An 18,509-nucleotide genomic window follows, 5' to 3' on the forward strand; every position below is an offset into this window, starting at 1 on the left:
AGCAGGTGCGGTAGAGAGAGAGAAAGAGTTGAAAACAGCAGGTCCGGGACAAGATAGCACGTCCGGTGAACAGGTCAGGGTTCCCTAGCCGCAGGCAGAACAGTTGAAAGTGGAGCAGCAGCACGACCAGGTGGACTGGGGACAGCCAGGAGTCATCAGGCCAGGTAGTCCGATCGGATTGGAGAGGAGGCAGAGCGTGTTAAGCTTTCCTGAGTAACTGGGCCTGCCGGGAGCATATGTGACCACATTATTATAGGACGACTTGGGAGAATGCTGATCTGCAACAGACAGTGTATTCAGTATCAGAAGTAAAAATACAGCCAGACTGGCCTGCTACTGTGCCTTTCTAGACCTTATAAACGGTTGAGAGTAGGCCCACAACGGATACAAATCGAATGAAACATTCAAATCACAGGGCTTATGCGCTGTTATTCAAATGACATTTTCACTGCAGCCTAGAGTAGGCTAGAATGTTGTACTCACTTCAAAACAATAATGCAATTATTCATTGCATTGTGGTGTTGTAGGCTAGTCTAGGTAGGATAATTGTATTGCCCTTAAACAAGATCAATGGTATGATTGCTAGTTAGCTTATTGCAGATCTGGACAAACGATCCACCTACCACTATTGTCACTATGAATAGAGGGATAGAGGGCAGGATAGACCGTTAGACTGGTAGACTATATTGACCTGAGGTATAGTAAAAGTTAGCACACGGAAAAGCGTAGTGCATAAGGGAAGTACCAAAACACATTGATTAAGTGCCTTCGGAAAGTATTCAGACCCCTTGACCTTTTCCACATTTTGTTACAGCCTTATTCTAAAATTACATAGTTTTTTTCCCCTCATCAATCTACACACAATACTCCATAATGACAAAGCAATTTTCTTTGCTAATAAAAAAATAAAATAAAACTGAACTATTACATTTACATAAGCATTCAGACACTTTACTCTGTACTTTGTTGAATCACCTTTTGCAGCGATTACAGCCTCGTCTTCTTGGGTATGACGCTACAAGCTTGGCACACCTGTATTTGGGGAGTTTCTCCAATTCTTCTCTGCAGATCCTCTCAAGCTCTGTCAGGTTGGATGTTTTCAGGTCTCTCCAGAGATGTTTGATTGAGTTCAAGTCCGGGCTCTGGCTGGGCCACTCAAGGACATTCAGAGATTTGTCCCGAAGCCTCTCCTGCGTTGTCTTGGCCGTGTGCTTAGTGTCGTTGTCCTGTTGGAAGGTTAACCTTCGCACCAGTCTGAGGTCCTGAGCACTCCGGAGCAGGTTTTCAACAAGGATCTCTCTGTACTTTGTTCCGTTAATCTTTGCCTTGATCCTGACTAGTCTCCCAGTCCCTCCCTGCCGCTGAAAAACATCCCAACAGCATGATGCTGCCACCACCATGCTTCACCGTAGGGATGGTGCCAGGTTTCCTCCAGATGTGACACTTGGCATTCAGGCCAAAGAGTTTAATCTTGGTTTCATCAGACCAGAGAATCTTGTTTCTCATGGTCTGATAGTCTTTAGGTGCCTTTTGGCAAACTCCAAGTGGGCTGTCATGTGCCTTTTACTGAGGAGTGGCTTCCGTCTGGCCACTCTATAATAAAGGCCTGATTGGTCGAGTGCTTCAGAGATGGTTGTCCTCCTGGAAGGTCCTCCCATCTCCACAGAGGAGGCTCTTCTCCCCCGATTGCTCAGTTTGGCCGGGTGGCCAGCTCTAGGAAGAGTCTTGGTGGTTCCAAACTTCTTCCATTTAAGAATGATTGAGGCCACTGTGTTCTTGGGGACCTTCAATGCTGCAGAAATTTTTTGGTACCCTTCCCCAGATCTGTGCCTCGACACAATCCTGTCTAGAAGCTCTACAGACAATTCCTTCAACCTCATGGCTTGGTTTTTGCTCTGACTTGCACTGTGAACTGTGGGACCTTAAATAGAAAGGTGTGTGCATTTACAAATCATGTCCAATCAATTGAATTTACCACAGGTGGACTCCAATCAAGTTGTAGAAACATCTGAAGGATGATAAATGGAAATAGGATGCACCAGGAGCTCAGTTTCGAGTCTCATAGCAAAGGGTCTGAATACTTATGTAAATAAGTTATTTCTGTTTTTTATTTTTAATACATTTGGTAAAATTTCTAAAAACCTGTTCGCTTTGTTATTATGGGGTATTGTGTGTGTAGATTGCTGATGATAAAAAAATTAATCAATTTTAGGTTAAGGCTGTAAAGTAACAAAATGTGGAAAAAGTCAAGGGGTCTGAATACTTTCCGAAGGCACTGTATATGGGAGGTGCATGCAAGCAGATGAGGACATTTGGCTAGGATGGAAGAAATTAGATACTGTAGTAAAACTTGCAAAAGAGGGAATGTAAACCAGGGGAAAAACGCACTACCCTCCCCTATGCCCAATAAATAAATAGAAAACCTCCCCAAAGCAAGAAAAAAAAGTTTGATAACCCTCCCCTATTTTTTACGAAAACAAATATATATTTTACCTAATGGTGGCGCTCTAAACAAGCGCTAATTCTATAGGAACACAGCCAATTTAAAAGCGCAGGGCTTGTGCAACATTTTTCATCTTACAGGAATTATATACATATGACGAGAAAGCTGAACAGTGTACTGTTTGTTTGTCCAATTTCTTGGCTGGGGGTCTTCAGAGAGGTGGGATGGTGAGTAGGGGCAAGTGGTAGCATTGTTCTTGGCAGGCAGAGGTGTGTGTGTGTACTAGTGCGTGTGTTTCTGTGTGTGTGTGAACGCATGCATGGGCATTCCCCATGGGTGTGTAAGTGTATGCGTTTCCGTGTTTGTGTGTGGACAGTGGATGTGTGTATAGAGGGGGTAATGGAAGAGACATTGTGTCATCAGTGCACAGGACCTTTTGTTTAAAAAGGGAAAGGTCTACTCTAGAGAGAGGAAGGTAAGTGATTGGTGGAGAGAGGGAGGTGAAATGCAGTAGAGGGACACAGGAGCGCGAGCGGGGAGGCAGTGAAAGAGTGAGAGGAAAAGTGAGGTAGGTAGAGAGAAAGGAGTGTTGGTGTCATAAGAGAGGGAGTGAGAGATGGAGGGAGGGAGGTGGAGAGAGAGACGAGAAGTGAGAGTGAGGGAGGTAGAGGGACATGAAAAGTGCGGGAGAGAGACAGACAGTGCTCTATTATTCTGTCAAGAGTGAGGTCATGGTTGGAGCTAGTGCCATGCAGGGAGGTAGAGCGCATGCCCTGGGGAACGGCTACGGAAAAACTGACCCTGCCTCTGCCTGCACTCTTGGGGTTGTGACTAGCTAGCTGTGTCTGTAACTGTTCTTTCTTTACAGAAATATAGTAGGCGGTCATGTGGTCAGCCTGCTCCGTGCCACCATAGTGAAAAGCCTAGGAGCACGGCATGCTGGGAAGGGTTTGTGGCCAAGGTGGTGAGGCTTAATTGGCGGCCTGTCAACTTGTGAGTTATCCCCACAAAATTAAATGGAATGTTATAGTAGAGATCTCTATGGTTATCCTCTCTCCCTAAATAAAACCAGGAGGATATTTAGTCCCATGTTCCTCTCTGTTCTGAAATAAAATGGGTTTAGCATTAAAGTAAAGTAGAACGTGAGTTTATGCAGTCCCAACGGTCCTTGCGCCATAGAAATAGAATTACTAGAACTCCTCACAGACCATAGTCTTGAATGGTGATGTCCGTTCTATAGATACTATCTCTATGCTTTACACCCTGCTCTCTCACTACAGAAGAGACGCCCTCTACTCTACCAGTTGAGCCTTGGAGGAGCACTGCTCTCACTACCTTGTAGAGTTTCCCAGACCCAGATTAAACCTAGTCCTGGACTGAAAAGCACTTTTAATGGAGATTGTCCATCAACCATAACCCATGGGTTAATGATGTCTGCTGCATTGTCAAGTGCCGATCATCCAAATGCCAGTATGTAACTATCCCTTGACATTTTTAGTAGACTATATTATAACTCTTATAGACAGACATAGCCTATGGCTTGTTTCACCAGAGCCACATTACCATTAACCCCTTAATTCTAGTGTCAAGTTTTATTAGTCGTATGTATGGGATACACATGGTGTAGACCGTCCAAAGAAAAGGTTACTTGCAGGTTCCTTCTCGACAATGCACCAACAATAATAAATAATGTAAGTCCAATATTTACATGTGTTTTGGAAGAGGGGAGAGACTGGTAGCAGCAGTTATCGTGTGTGTGTGTGGATGTCTGTACGTCTGTATGGGTGTGTGCGTGAGTCAGTGCATGTTTGCTAAGGTGTTGGGAATCAGAGCAGGTGGTCAGTCCAGTTAAAGTGTTCAGCAGTCTGATGGCTTGTAGATAGAAACTATCTCTGAGCCTGTTGATGTCAGACCTCATGCCGATACCGTCTGCCTGACTAAGGGAGTGAACAGCTCGTGGCTGGAGTGTGTGGGGTCCTTGATGACGCTGTGGGCCTTCCGTTTTGAGTACAGTGGTTCCTCAATTAAAAGTTTAGAGCTTATGCCGCGACCTTTTGTGGTAGATGGTGGCAGATTGTGGTCAATTGCGTCATTCTGTCATTGCACCACACTATCACAAGGGGGAGTTAGAATGCTGATCTATCGGTTGTCTGAACTGTGGCACAAATTGACAATCTTTTCGTAAATTAATGGAGGTGTGAATGTTTCAGTCCAAGAGTCTCTCTTATCTGGCACTAGAGTCCTGCATCATGCATCAACAAAATAGCTGGTGGGTGGTCCCGGAGTTGAGAGAGAACTTGAGTAAATACAATGGCGCAATTACACTTGACATGTGGACTGACGATTTTCGAAAAATCGGCACAGTGGGCTTTTGGTTTCTCTCCCTCTAAAAACAGACAGAAAAATTCTAAATAACAAACTGGCTTTATTTACCACAGTGTGAAAGAGTGATGGCCCCTCTAAATAAAGTCAGTCCTTCTTTGCTTATGTGAAGAAGAAACTGAATGAAAGAGAGTCCAGAGAGGACAGGGAGGGGAAAAAGGTTGCCCATATTTTCAAGACCTGAGCTATTTAATTTATTAATTAAATGTACTGGTTTATTTAGGCAATTTAATAAATTAATTTTAGTTTGGCCTATTTAGTAGGCTATTTTGCAGCATAAAGCTATATTTGTCAGCATAAAGCTGAGTGACTCACTCATTTGTGGCTTTGGATCTTTCTGATAGGCTTTAATAAAGAAATGTTTTGACCAAGTTAATCTGCTCATGTTGTGTGTGTTCAGTTTTTTGTGACATTGTGGTTACAATGAAGAACATAAACGAAATAAATCAAATAAATCCTGTTCATAATGAATAATCAGATGCGTGTGTTGCAAGGTTTTTTTGGAAGATTTTATTTGATATTTTTAGAAAATACAAAACATACACATACAAAAACAACTACAACACACCTGCACAGAACCACCTGCTCACACTCCCATCTCCAGCGCCCGCATCACTCTGCCACATGGCCTCAAACTGCACCATTTTGTTTCTCCGTCGCCCACACGCACTTCAACATTTGGATAATAAAGCATTTCAAGGCTGACATTGGTTGATTTTCAGATTTTAAGTATACGTTTTTCAAGATGATTGACGAAAAAAGTATCGTCCAACTCATCTCACTGCACCTTTACAGTTGAAGTCGGAAGTTTAAATACACCTTAGTCAAACACATTTAAACTCAGTTTTTCACAATTCCTGACATTTAATCCTAGTAAAGATTCCCTGTCTTAGGTCAGTTAGGATCACCACTTTATTTTAAGAATGTGAAATGTCAGAATAATAGTAGGGAGAATGATTTATTTCAGCTTTTATTTCTTTCATCACAATCCCAGTGGGTCAGAAGTTTACATTTTGACATTTTAGTCATTTAGCAGACGCTCTTATCCAGAGCGACTTACAATTAGTGAGTGCATACATTTTTCATACTGGCTCCCCTTGGGAAACGAACCCACAACCCTTGCGTTGCAAGCGCCATGCTCCACCAACTGAGCTACAGGAGGGCCTACAACATACATACATACACTCAATTAGTATTTAGTAGCATTGCCTTTAAATTGTTTAACTTGGGTCAAACGTTTCGGGTAGCCTTCCACAAGCTTCCCACAATAAGTTGGGTGAATTTTGGCCCATTCCTCCTGACAGAGCTGGTGAAACTGAGTCACTTTTTCAGTTCTGCCCACAACTTTTCTATAGGATTGAGGTCAGGGCTTTGTGATAGCCACTTCAATACCTTGACTTTGTTGTCCTTAAGCCATTTTGCCACAACGTTGGAAGTATGCTTGGGGTCATTGTCCATTTGGAAGACCCATTTGCGACCAAGCTTTAACTTCCTGACTGATGTCTTGAAATGTTGCTTCAATATATCCACATAATTTTCCTTCATCATGATGCCATCTATTTTGTGAAGTGCACCAGTCCCTCCTTCAGCAAAGCACCCCCACAGCATGATGCTGCCACCGCCGTGCTTCACGGTTGGGATGGTGTTTTTCGACTAGCAAGCCTTCCCCCTTTTCCTTCAAACATAACGATGGTCATTATGGGCAAACAGTTCTATTTTTTTTTCATCAGACCAGAGGACATTTCTCCAAAAAGTACGATCTTTGTCCCCATGTACAGTTGCAAACTGTAGTCTGGCTTTTTTATGGTGGTTTTGGAGCAGTGGCTTCTTCCTTGCTGAGCGGCCTTTCAGGTTATGTCGATATAGGACTTGTTTTACTGTGGATAAAAAATACTTTTGTACCTGTTTCCTCCAGCATCTTCACAAGGTCCTTTGCTGTTGTTCTGGGATTGATTTGCACTTTTCGCACCAAAGTACGTTAATCTCTAGGAGACAGAACACGTCTCCTTCCTGAGCGGTATGACAGCTGCGTGGTCCCGTGGTGTTTATACTTGCATACTATTGTTTGTACAGATGAACGTGGTACCTTCAGGCGTTTGGAAATTGCTCCCAAGGATGAACCAGACTTGTGGAGGTCTACATTTTTTTCTGATGTCTTGGCTGATTTCTTTTGATTTTCCCATGATGTCAAGTAAAGAGGCACTGAGTTTGAAGGTAGGCCTTGAAATACATCCACAGGTACAACTCCAATTGACTCAAATGATGTCAACTAGCCTATCAGAAGCTTTTAAAGCCATGACATCATTTTCTGGAATTTTCAAAGCTTTTTAAAGGTACAGTCAACTTAGTGTATGTAAACTTCTGACCCACTGGTATTGTGATACAGTGAATTGTTTGTGAAATATTCTGTCTGTAAACAATTTTGGGAAAAATTACTTGTGTCATGCACAAAGTAGATGTCCTAACCGTCTTGCCAAAACTATAGTTTGTTAACAAGACATTTTTGGAGTGGTTGAAAAACTAGTTTTAATGACTCCACCTAAGTGTATGTAAACTTCCCACTTCAACTGTATATTAAAGGCTTTACAATTTTTTTAAAATTAGAACAGGTTCTCTGGTATTACTTATACTTTATTTAGTATTTTGAAAGTTTTTGAAAGCCAACTTAACAAACAGATCACCGACCATTTCGAATCCCACCGTACCTTCTCCGCTATGCAAACTGGTTTCCGAGCTGGTCATGGGTGCACCTCAGCCACGCTCAAGCTCCTAAACAATATTATAACCGCGATCGATAATAGACAGTACTGTGCAGCCGTCTTCATCGACCTGGCCAAGGCTTTCGACTCTGTCAACCACCGCATTCTTATTGGCAGACTAAATAGCCTTGGTTTCTCAAATGACTGCCTCGCCTGGTTCACCAACTACTTCTCAGATAGAGTTCAATGTGTCAAATCGGAGAGCCTGTTGTCTGGACCTCTGGCAGTCTGTATGGGGGTGCCACAGGGTTCAAATCTTGGGCCGACTCTTTTCTCCGTGTATATCAATGATGTCGCTCTTGCTGCTGGTGACTCTCAGATCCACCTCTACGCAGACGACACCATTTTGTATACATCTGGCCCTTCATTGGACACTGTGTTAATAAACCTCCAAACGAGCTTCAATGCCATACAACACTCCTTCAGTAGCCTCCAACTGCTCTTAAACACTAGTAAAACTAAATGCATGCTCTTCAATCGAACGCTGCTGGCACCCGCCCACCCGACTAGAATCACTCTCGACGGGTCTGACCTAGAGTATGTGGACAACTACAAATACCTAGGTGTCTGGTTAGACTGTAAACTCTCCTTCCAGACTCACATTAAGCATCTCCAATCCAAAGTTAAATCTAGAATCAGCTTCCTATTTCGCAACAAAGCCTCCTTCACTCATGCTGCCAAACATGCCCTCGTAAAACTGACTATCCTACCGATCCTTGACTTCAGCGATGTCATTTACAAAATAGCCTCCAACACTCTACTCAGCAAATTGGATGTAGTCTATCACAGTGCCATCCGTTTTGTCACCAAAGCCCCATATACTACCCACCACTGTGACCTGTACGCTCTTGTTGGCTGGTCCTCACTACATATTCGTCGCCAAACCCACTGGCTCCAGGCCATCTATAAATCACTGCTAGGCAAATCCCCGCCTTATCTTAGCTCATTGGTCACCATAGCAACACCCACCCGTAGTATGCGCTCCAGCAGGTATATCTCACTGGTCATCCCCAAAGCCAACACCTCCTTTGGCCGCCATTCCTTCCAGTTCTCTGCTGCCAATGACTGGAACGAATTTAAAAAATCTCTGAAGCTGGAGACTCTTATCTCCCTCACTAACTTTAAGCATCAGTTGTCAGAGCACGTTACCGATCACTACACCTATACACAGCCCATCTGAAATTAGCCCACCCAACTACCTCATCCCCATATTGTTATTTATTTTGCTCATTTGCACCCCAGTATCTCTATTTGCACATCATCTCTTGCACATCTATCATTCCAGTGTTAATACTAATTGTAATTATTTTGCACTATGGCCTATTTATTGCCTTACCTCCATAACATGCTACATTTGAACAAACTGTATATATATTTTCTGTTGTATTTTTGACTTTATGTTTTGTTTTACCCCATATGTAACTCTGTTGTTGTTGTTTTTATCGCACTGCTTTGCTTTATCTTGGCCAGGTCGCAGTTGTAAATGAGAACTTGTTCTCAACTGGCTTACCTGGTTAAGTAAAGGTTAAATAAAATAAAATAAAATTAATGCACACACTCACATACACTGTCATAATCTCTGTTTGCTTGACAGAGACATAGGAAAATTGCCATCTCCACAGGGTAAACACTTGTTAAAGTGTGGGTCCCTTAAAGAGATACTTCGGGATGTTGGCAATGAAGCCCTGTATCTACTTCCCTAGAGTCCGATGAACTTGTGGATACCATTTTTATGTCTCTACGTGCAGTTGGATGGAAGTTGCTAACTAGCCTTAGCGCAATGACTGGAAGTCAGCATTCTAGCTGTTACCATAGCGTTGTGCTAACGCTAGCTTGTGAAACTACCTCTAACTTCCATCATACTGGACGCAGAGACATAAAAATGGTATCCACGAGTTCATATGACTCTGGGGAAGTAGATAAAGGGCTTCATTGACACAGTCCCAAAGTATTCCTTTAAGTGCCGCAGACCAGCGCCAACACACAAACACTCCTCTTTCTCAACACACACACTCCTCTCCCAACACACACACTTCTCTCTCTCCCCTCTCAGCAGAGTGTCTGTGGTCTTGCTGTGCTTTAGCTTGTGCTGTTTATTGAAAGCGTATGTTTGGGTAGTAAAGCTTGGCCACATGGTGCCAATCCGCTTTCAGAGAAGGAGATACTGAGGCCTTCTTCTCCTCCATCTTTACAAGTCCCAGTTTGACAGCAACCAGAATAACAGATTCCCTCTGGAATAACACACAAATATGCACGCGCACACACACAGACACTCCTCTCTCTCCATGTGTCTGCCTTCCTGTGTCTGGCTCACACCCTCTTGTCCGTCTCTCTGTCTCTCTCTGACTGGTTGTCAGAGGCACTTTACTTGTGCTCATCACAAATGCCACTAACTCCTAGGTCTGGCTATAACACTAATGCTCTCATTCTAAGTGGATCATTCTATCCTTTCATCCTGAGAGAGATCACTCCTCCTCACCTCTTCTCTCCAAATCCCCCTGTCAGAGCCGAGATGGGAGGGATGGAGAGGATGGATGGAAGTAGTTAGTGAGAGTAAAGCTTAGAGCTGTTTTAATGAGTGAGACGTTTGGTTTTTGTCTGGATCTGTGGCACCTCTCTGCCTTATTAACGTTCCTTTAGATAGGTCATCTTGTATTGATCAACGTTGATGAAACCACATGAAACGGACCCACTCTGGATCCACAAATAAATTCTGTATGCTGCTGTCTTGGCCAGGGCTCACTTGAAAGAGATATCAATCTCAATGTCACTTAAATAAAGGATACATGAATAAAAACTCTGCTGCCTGCAAATTACCCAGCATCCTCTCTGCACCATGGAGGACTCCAGAGACACTACTCTACCCTCTTTACCCCTGACCTCTGACCTGGAAGCAGTTTGCCCCCTCTGCGGCCCTGTCAGTGGACATCCGGTGGCCCTGATGGACCGAGCGGGTTTGGAGCCACTCAGCAGGCAGGAGCCCTGGAGAAGAGAGGGATGGATGGATGGGGGAATAAATGAGTGAACGAGGGAAAGGGGAAAGAGCCGTGTTTATAAGAGAAGCGGATGTTTGGATTGTCTGACAGAGAGGGAGAGCGAGAGAGAAAGATAGAGACCTGGTCTCCTCTCTCGTGACAGCTCTGCTCAGTGTTATTGGCAAGGTTAATTGGGCAGCTAAAAGCCTCTGCCTCTATCCTCCAGCTCTGTTTATGACTGGCTGGGTGAGTCCCAAATGGCACCCTATTCCCTACATGGTGCACTATTTTTTATAGGGCTCTGGTCAAAAGTAGGGAACTATATAGGGAATAGGATGCCATTTGGGACAAAGACACTGTTTAATATTCTCTCTTGTCTCTGCTTTCCTCTGGCAAAATAGCTCCATTCTGCTGTCATTGCTGTGATAGACAGGCACAGGAATGTCACACAGTGTCCCTGCTAAAATCACTAACAGAGCGCCATCCGCTTTTCAATGCCAGATAGCATATTGCTAACAGCGCCATTGAGCTCCATCCTGTCCTCATCGCCAGGGCCAGTTTAAAACAAATAGTGCTGATCTAGGATCAGGTCCCCCCCATGTCCCTATACAGTGGGGTCCGAAATGATTGACACCCTTAATAAAGATGAGCAAAAATGACTGTTTAAAATAAATAATTCAAATACTGAGCCATATTGTACGCTCCAAAAAATTGGGAAATTATTTATTTTATTCAGTCATTTTTGCTCATCTTTATCAAAGGTGTCAATTATTTTCGGACCCCACTGTAATCAGATTCATTATGATCTAAAAAGGCTAAACTGATCCTAGATCAGCACTCCTACTCTGAGGCCCTTTTTGAATACGGGCCCAGATAAGTTTCACATTTTAATGTCATGTGCACAAGTACAGTGAAATGCCTTTATTGCAAGCTCTAAACCCAACAATGCAGTAATCAATATCAATGTAGTACTAATAGATAGATTGATAGACTGATTGCATTATGGGCATTGTGTCCTCAGTCAGTTATCCCAAACATGAGCCCCTTTGTCTCATTTTGGGTCAAATTATTGTGAATGTGAAAATGTTACATAACTTATTTACTCTTGTGAAGCCACAGGCGCACATATTAAAGATGTGAGATATTGCAGATATTTTGTTTAAGAAGTTGAAGTTGATGTGATGTAATAGGTTTCAACAAATCAGAATTTTAGAGGAGATGAAAAAAACTGAGACGAAAACCAAATGTTTAAATAAAACATGAAGCAAAACTGTGAATTCAATAATGTCTCTCTAAATATAAGAGGGAGAGCGAAAGAAAGAAGTTGGGAGCGCAAGGGCTGATTCCAGTGCCTCCATCTTTCTCAGTAAACCCAGTGGAAATATTATTTAACAGAATGTTGTGCTGAGCTGTGGAAGAAAATAATGTTGACAGAAGTCAGAAAGCATCCAGAGTGGGTCATTAGTGGGCATTTGGATCCCTCTCTTCTCCTCTTCCTCTTCTTCACTCCTTTCATAATATTCATAATGGACTGTGAATGGATTTAAAGGATTGTTAGGGCTCTGTATCTAGATCACACTAATGCCCTACAAGTGGAAAAGTAAGTGGGCAGGTTATCAAAAGCCATGTCATGCCAACACTATATACAGTCATGGCCAAATATATTAGCACCCTTGCTTGTTTTCTTCCAGAAAACTGTTGAAATTACAAAATATTTTGGTATCCACATATGTATGTCTTTGGTTTGCAGTTGAACAAAACAAGAAAATCGGAATAATTTACTAAATTTGAGCTTATTCCTCAAAGAAATCCTAAAATGGACTGGACAACATTATTGGCACCTTCTAGAAATAGTTAGCAATAATTTGATTTCAAGCAGGTGATTCTCCTTTACTTTGGAATTGAACTCACCTGTGGTGAATAGAGAAATGGACTCATTCTCCTGTTTTGTGTCACTGTGTGCACCGCAGTTAGCATGGTGAAAATAAAGAAAAACCGATAATTATCTGAGGAGGTCAGACACTATTGTAGCAAAGCATGGACAATCTCAAGGCTACAAGTCCATCTCCAGAGATCTTGATGTTCCTGTTTCCATCGTACGTAATGTTATCAAGAAGTTTAAGGCCCATGCCACTGTAGCCAATCTCCTCGGACGTGGCCGCAAGAGAGAACTTGATGGAAGATTGCAGCGAAGGATTGTTCGAATGGTGGAGAAAGCACCTCGATCAACTGCCACACAGATTCAAGCTGACCTTCGGACACAAGGTACGACAGTTTCAACTCACACCATCCGTAGCTGAAAGGTGTGATGAAAGGGGTTATATGGTAGGAGACCCAGGAGGACCCCATTGCTGAGAGAGAGACATAATAAAAGCCTGACTGCAATTTGCCAAAACACACCTGGACATGCCAAAATCCTTCTGGGAGAATATCCTGTGGACAGATGAGACCAAATTAGAGCTTTTTGGTAAAGCACACCATCTCTATGTTTACAGAAAACAAAATGAAGCCTTCAAAGAAAAGAACACCTTCCCTACAGTCAAACATGGAGGAGGTTCAGTGATGTGTTGGGGTTGCTTTGCTGCCTCTGGCACTGGGTGCCTTGAAAGTGTGCATGGCATCATGAAATCAGGAGAAATACAAGGCATTTTGGAGCGCAATGTCGGACCCAGTGTCAGAAAGCTGGGTCTCAGTCGAAGGTCATGGGTCTTCCAGCAGGACAATGACCCCAAACACACTTCAAAATGTACCCAGGAATTATTCAAGACACAACGCTGGACTGTTCTGAAGTGGGTCCAGGTCTAAATCCCATTGAGAACTTCTGGAGAGATCTGAAAACAGCAGTTAGGAGAAGGCACCCTTCAAATCTGGGAGAACTGGAGCAGTTTGCACAAGATTAGTGGGCCAAACTGCCAGTACAGAGGTGCAGGAAGCTCATCGATGGCTATAGGAAGCGCTTGATTGCAGTTATTTTTGACCAAAGGTTGTGCTACCAAATATTAAGTCTAGGGTGTCAATAATTTTGTCATTGCCATTTCTGTTTATTTTCTGAATTAAATTGATATTACGTTACGAATCAAAATCAAAGGTTATGTAATATTAACAGTGAAGTTATGAATTGTACTTTGGCAATTTCAACTTACTTTTAGGAAAAATTGTGAGTTACTTGAAAAAAGTGCAAGGGTGCCAATATTTTTGTGCCGTCTCTCTGTTTGTCTCTTTCCCTCTGTCTCATAGCTCTTCAGCTGGAGACCAGAGATGGGCTTTAGTGGCTTAGTTGGGTGAATAGTTTAAAACTTCAGTAAAAATTGGAGCAATAAGAGAACATACACACACCGTACAACACCCTCAGCTGGGCACCACATTGGCTTAGCTCTAGCTGGGAGAGTAAAGTAATGAAGGGGGGCGGGTTGCGTTTTTCATCTGTTAATAACAATCATAACTCTCCTTCTGCTTCGCTCATGTGTTGCCATGGGGCTGCACCGCCTGTGTGGAATCAGTGTTTGTCTCCCTCCTTCCGGCTGGCACTACAGTACATGTGGCTGAACGGTCAGTCTACACCACATCTTGATAAGGATATAGCCATTGGTGGTCTACTGATTGATAGACTGATTTGGGCCCTCAAAGTGTATGGCTTGTACAGTATCGGCCTGATTCCTATAGATACAGTAAGTGTGCACAATTCAGACTTTCGCGTATATCATTCATTGAGATACTTGCAAAGGGGGAAAACATAGTTAAGGGGTTCCTCAAGACACTGTTCTTAGACCTCTTGAAATTCTGGATCCAGTTGTATTTCATGGCTCTGAAGTCAGAATATGGCCCTTAATGTGTGTAGAATGGTAAACCCAGGTGACATGATATTTCCCAATGCCCTGTGCCTCCTTTCTGACTGTTGGCACTGCTGTGCGCTAACTGGCAGGCGTTACCAACCTCTTCACCCTTTTTTCAACCCAACTCTCCCGAGGACCATTTTTAGCCCTTCGAACGTTATTGCTTTTCAAAATAGTACTTTCTTCACTGGTCTTCGGGGAACTCACTAGCAGCCTTTATGCTGAGCACCTAATGAGACTTGGAGTTTGGCGAGCCTGCCAGGAGCGAGGCATTGTAAACAACCCAAACTCAGACCAACGTGCCTCCGTGTCTCCAGGTTTAGAAGTATGGGGAATTGGGGCTGAGGAGATGGAGGTTATGTATGCTCTTGGTCTAATGATTCCTGAATTCCTGGATCGATTGTCCATGCTCTAACAACCTGTCCATGCCAACAGAGGTGTATAAGAGAAGGCAGCGAAGTAGAAGGCCCAGTTCTCTGAAACGTGTGTGTTGTGTGTCTGCATTTGGTTATGTCTTGTGATTGGATTGAGCCTTACCTGGGGCCTGTTCATAAGGATGTAACCTAACGTTACAGAATGTTCCAGTCCCACTTTAAAGAAGTTCAACTTATAAAGGCTTTATATAGCATACATAAAAGCTTCATAAGCACTATATAAATGCTTCACAAATCTATAAACGTATGTCATATAAAGGGTGACTTAACCATTCCCACTGTAGGGTGAATTGCCAAATGTGACATCACTATGTATGTTTACACACCATTTATAGAGTATTACATATGCTTTGTGAAGCATTTATGTATGTTATATAAAGCTTTATAAGATGTACTTCGTTTAAAGTGGGACCAACGTTCCAACAGAAATGTTTAGTGTAGAACAGATAGCGTTGTCTGTCATGTAGAATAGGGAATCATGTTCTATTTAGTCTCTTTCCATCCTCAATGTTCAGAACGCTTCGCATCACTGAATTTACCACTGGTCTGTGTCTGTCTGTCCAGGTGATACACATGTACTGAAGGACCTGGGTCGTGCTCTGGTGCTGTACAGACGGACGGTCATGTCCTACGCCGCCTACGCCCACAAACGCAAGGGCTCCAATGACGAGGCTGAGGTAGAGCAGTACGCCGGCCTGGTGGGCCAGGTATGCGCTGAGAGGATCCTGCTATACCGGGCGTAATCCACCGGGGCCGCCACCGCCACCGCCACCCTGCTCCTTGATCCACTCTGCTCCAAAATACGCCTACCAGCAATGTGTCTGTCTAGGGTCATATTCATTAGGCACCAAACGGAAGAAAAAGGCGTGAACAGGAAGGGACTACGCTCGTTTTCATTTTCCATTGCAAAACGTTTTTGCGTTGGACTGCCCTTATGAATACGACCCATGTGTCTCTGTCTGTCCCGCTGTCTTTGTAAGTGCTTTCCGCTGCTTCACTCTACAATAGCCTCACTAAGCTTAGCTCTACTACACATAGGTCGAACCAGCGCACTTAAGTATGTACGTATATTGCACTCACCTGCCAGCCTGTCGATGCTATTATATCTGAATCACGGTTGATAATGTCAGTTTTAGCCATAATACGAAAGGTTTCAGTTTAACAACATTTGTTCTCTATTTAGTTGTGAAGTATCAATCCCATTGATTAAGACTCGGAAGTCTTGGTTACAGGGAAGATTAATTTCAGTGTAATTTTGATTTCATGAAGTGTTTGACTTTCACTGTTTTCACATTGAAGGCAGCAGTAGCCATCACCTTACGTTACAGCAGGGCTTCCCAACACAAAACGGCATATTTGTTCCCAGTACTGATTTGGGATCAGATAGGGAGGATATTAGCTGCCAATCCTCACTGCTATATACTGACTATGTACTGATCTAGACTCAGTGAAGTTAAGGTGAATCTGAAAGCTGCTGCTTCACTCCTATGTGGATTGGGCTCATACACGCCAGGTCACAAACCACACTGAAATGAACATGGTCTGGTTGTATTCCTGTGAAGCAAACATTTCTGTGTGTGTACTGTATGCTTGTTTGTCTGTCACTGATATGTATAGCTTTATTTGCTCTTTTATTATTGATACTGTTATTTTGTTAAAAATAAATAAAGGGATGAGGTATCCAATGTCTTATTTGCGTTTGTGGTTGTCTCTCTAAGTGTAAAGGATGTCACACTGCTTGCTTAGCAAGTATCACTTCCTCCCAATTCGGCCCATACCTGCCCCGAACTTGGGACCTCTGCCTCACAAACACACGTGGCCGCCCTCCTCAAGCATCTTAGTCGATCGCGCCACCTCAAAAGCTAGCTAATGAAGCGACGCAAGCAGGACACTTAAGGCTGAGGAGTAAGTTTCACACATCCCCATGTGCTACATAAGCAAATAATGTACAGACCAGCCTGCAAGGAACCGTGAGAATGGAGAATGGGGTTTTAGGGGCATTTCCTTGAATGGACGGACAGGCACACACACGCGATCCATTCCAAAGCACACACTGTGAATTCAACCTCATAAACAAGCACAAATAGATGTGTAAATTTGCACAGACTGACACTGTATAAAACTAACACACACACACACTCTGATGTAGTCAGGGCTTGTTTGAGTTGGTCCAGACGACAGGTGTCAGATATATGAGCTGGCAGAACATGAACGCAAACGGCCTCTAGCCTTCCAAAAGAGTGTCAACGGCAGCCAGCCTAGCAGTTCCAAGCCAGGCCAAATCAGAGCCAGGCCAGACCCACGTCAGCAGGCTAGCCTCCAGCTCTGAGCTAGGCGCTAGGCTAACACTGGGCCAGGGTTGTGTTCATTAAGGCACAATGTTTTAAAACGTTTTCTTGTGTGCTTCTTATTGGACGAGTCCAGATATTCGCTCCCAGAATCATTCCGTTTTTTTTCTGTTTGGTGCCTAATGAACACTACCCAGGTGTGAGCTAGGCCAGGCAGGACGATACACAGACAGGGCCAACACACTCAGCCTGCAGGTCTAATCGAAGTGAACATTCAGAAGGCAGATGTGTTCCTGTCATTCCTGCTGCTGAGACAGTTGATCATTTCTGTTGTATCTTTAACCCTGAGCAACGACTGGGTGGCCTTCCTGTTCACACAGGACAGTATCGATCTGTCTAGCAAGCCTGCTCAGTTCTGGCTGTTGTGGTCTCCAGAGTTTTCCAGAGGCTGTTTCAGCCACCCTGTCTGCAGCCTAGCCTGAAAATCAACCACCTTTCCCACTAAAACAAAAGGGGAAAAACATAGCCTGGTTCCAGATCTGTTGGTGCTGTCTTGCCAACTCCTATGGCTATTGCAATGAAATGACTATTAGAGTTGGCAAGACAACACAAACAGATCTGGAACCAGGCTACAAACTCATTTACATTTTAGTCATTTAGCAGACGCTCTTATCCAGAGCGACTTACAGTTGTGCACACATTATTATTTTTTATTTTCTTTCATACTGGCCCCCCGTGGGAATTGAACCCACAACCCTGGCGTTGCAAACGCCATGCTCTACCAACTGAGCTACATCCCTGCCCGGCCATTCCCTCCCCTACCCTGGACGAATTGTGCGCCGCCCCATGGGTCTCCTGGTCGCGGCCGGCTACGACAGAGCCTGGATTCGAACCAATAGCAATGCAGTGCCTTAGACCACTGCGCCACTCTCTCCTGATTAAACCATACTACCTTTAAGACCTGTCTGTCTGACTGCGTTCCAAACGACACCCTATCCCAATATGGGCCCTGGTCAAAAGTAGTGCACTATAAAGAGAAGTCCGTTGCTGCAGATCTGTCTTTTTTCAGGATCTTTAGTCTGGTGGACTGAAAGATCCTAAAGCTTCTGGCATTCTGCGCATGTATATATATTCTTTATTTTACGTGTAGAGAACAGGCTACTCAGGCGAATGGTGCTCGTTTAATAAAGTTACATCAAAGGTGAATCAATGTCTGCAAGATCAATTAATGATAGTATTCTACATAACAGAACCAAATATATTAGCATAGTATAAAGTTACTAAGACAAAAACACCACCACATTCAATCGTAAATGATAATTCTTCAAGTTTTAGCAGTGAAAGATCCATCTAGCATCTGCATACCAACCATTTTCATGGGGATATTCATTTAGA

At 43.5% G+C, this 18,509-nt stretch overlaps 1 protein-coding gene across 1 annotated transcript in view; it reads left to right on the top strand.

The window, feature by feature from the left end:
* Positions 1-16,518, top strand: part of LOC121568044 (arginyl-tRNA--protein transferase 1) — a 177,054-nt gene extending 160,536 nt beyond the window's left edge. Inside the window, exon 12 of the mRNA XM_041878610.2 lies at positions 15,391-16,518. Within this exon, the coding sequence (XP_041734544.2) occupies positions 15,391-15,569 (179 nt within the window). The 3' untranslated portion in view covers positions 15,570-16,518. The remainder of the gene's footprint in view (positions 1-15,390) is intronic.
* Positions 16,519-18,509: the final 1,991 nt, after the last annotated feature.

The sequence above is a fragment of the Coregonus clupeaformis genome, chromosome 1 (assembly GCF_020615455.1).
Source record: "Coregonus clupeaformis isolate EN_2021a chromosome 1, ASM2061545v1, whole genome shotgun sequence".
Classification (NCBI taxonomy): domain Eukaryota; kingdom Metazoa; phylum Chordata; class Actinopteri; order Salmoniformes; family Salmonidae; genus Coregonus; species Coregonus clupeaformis.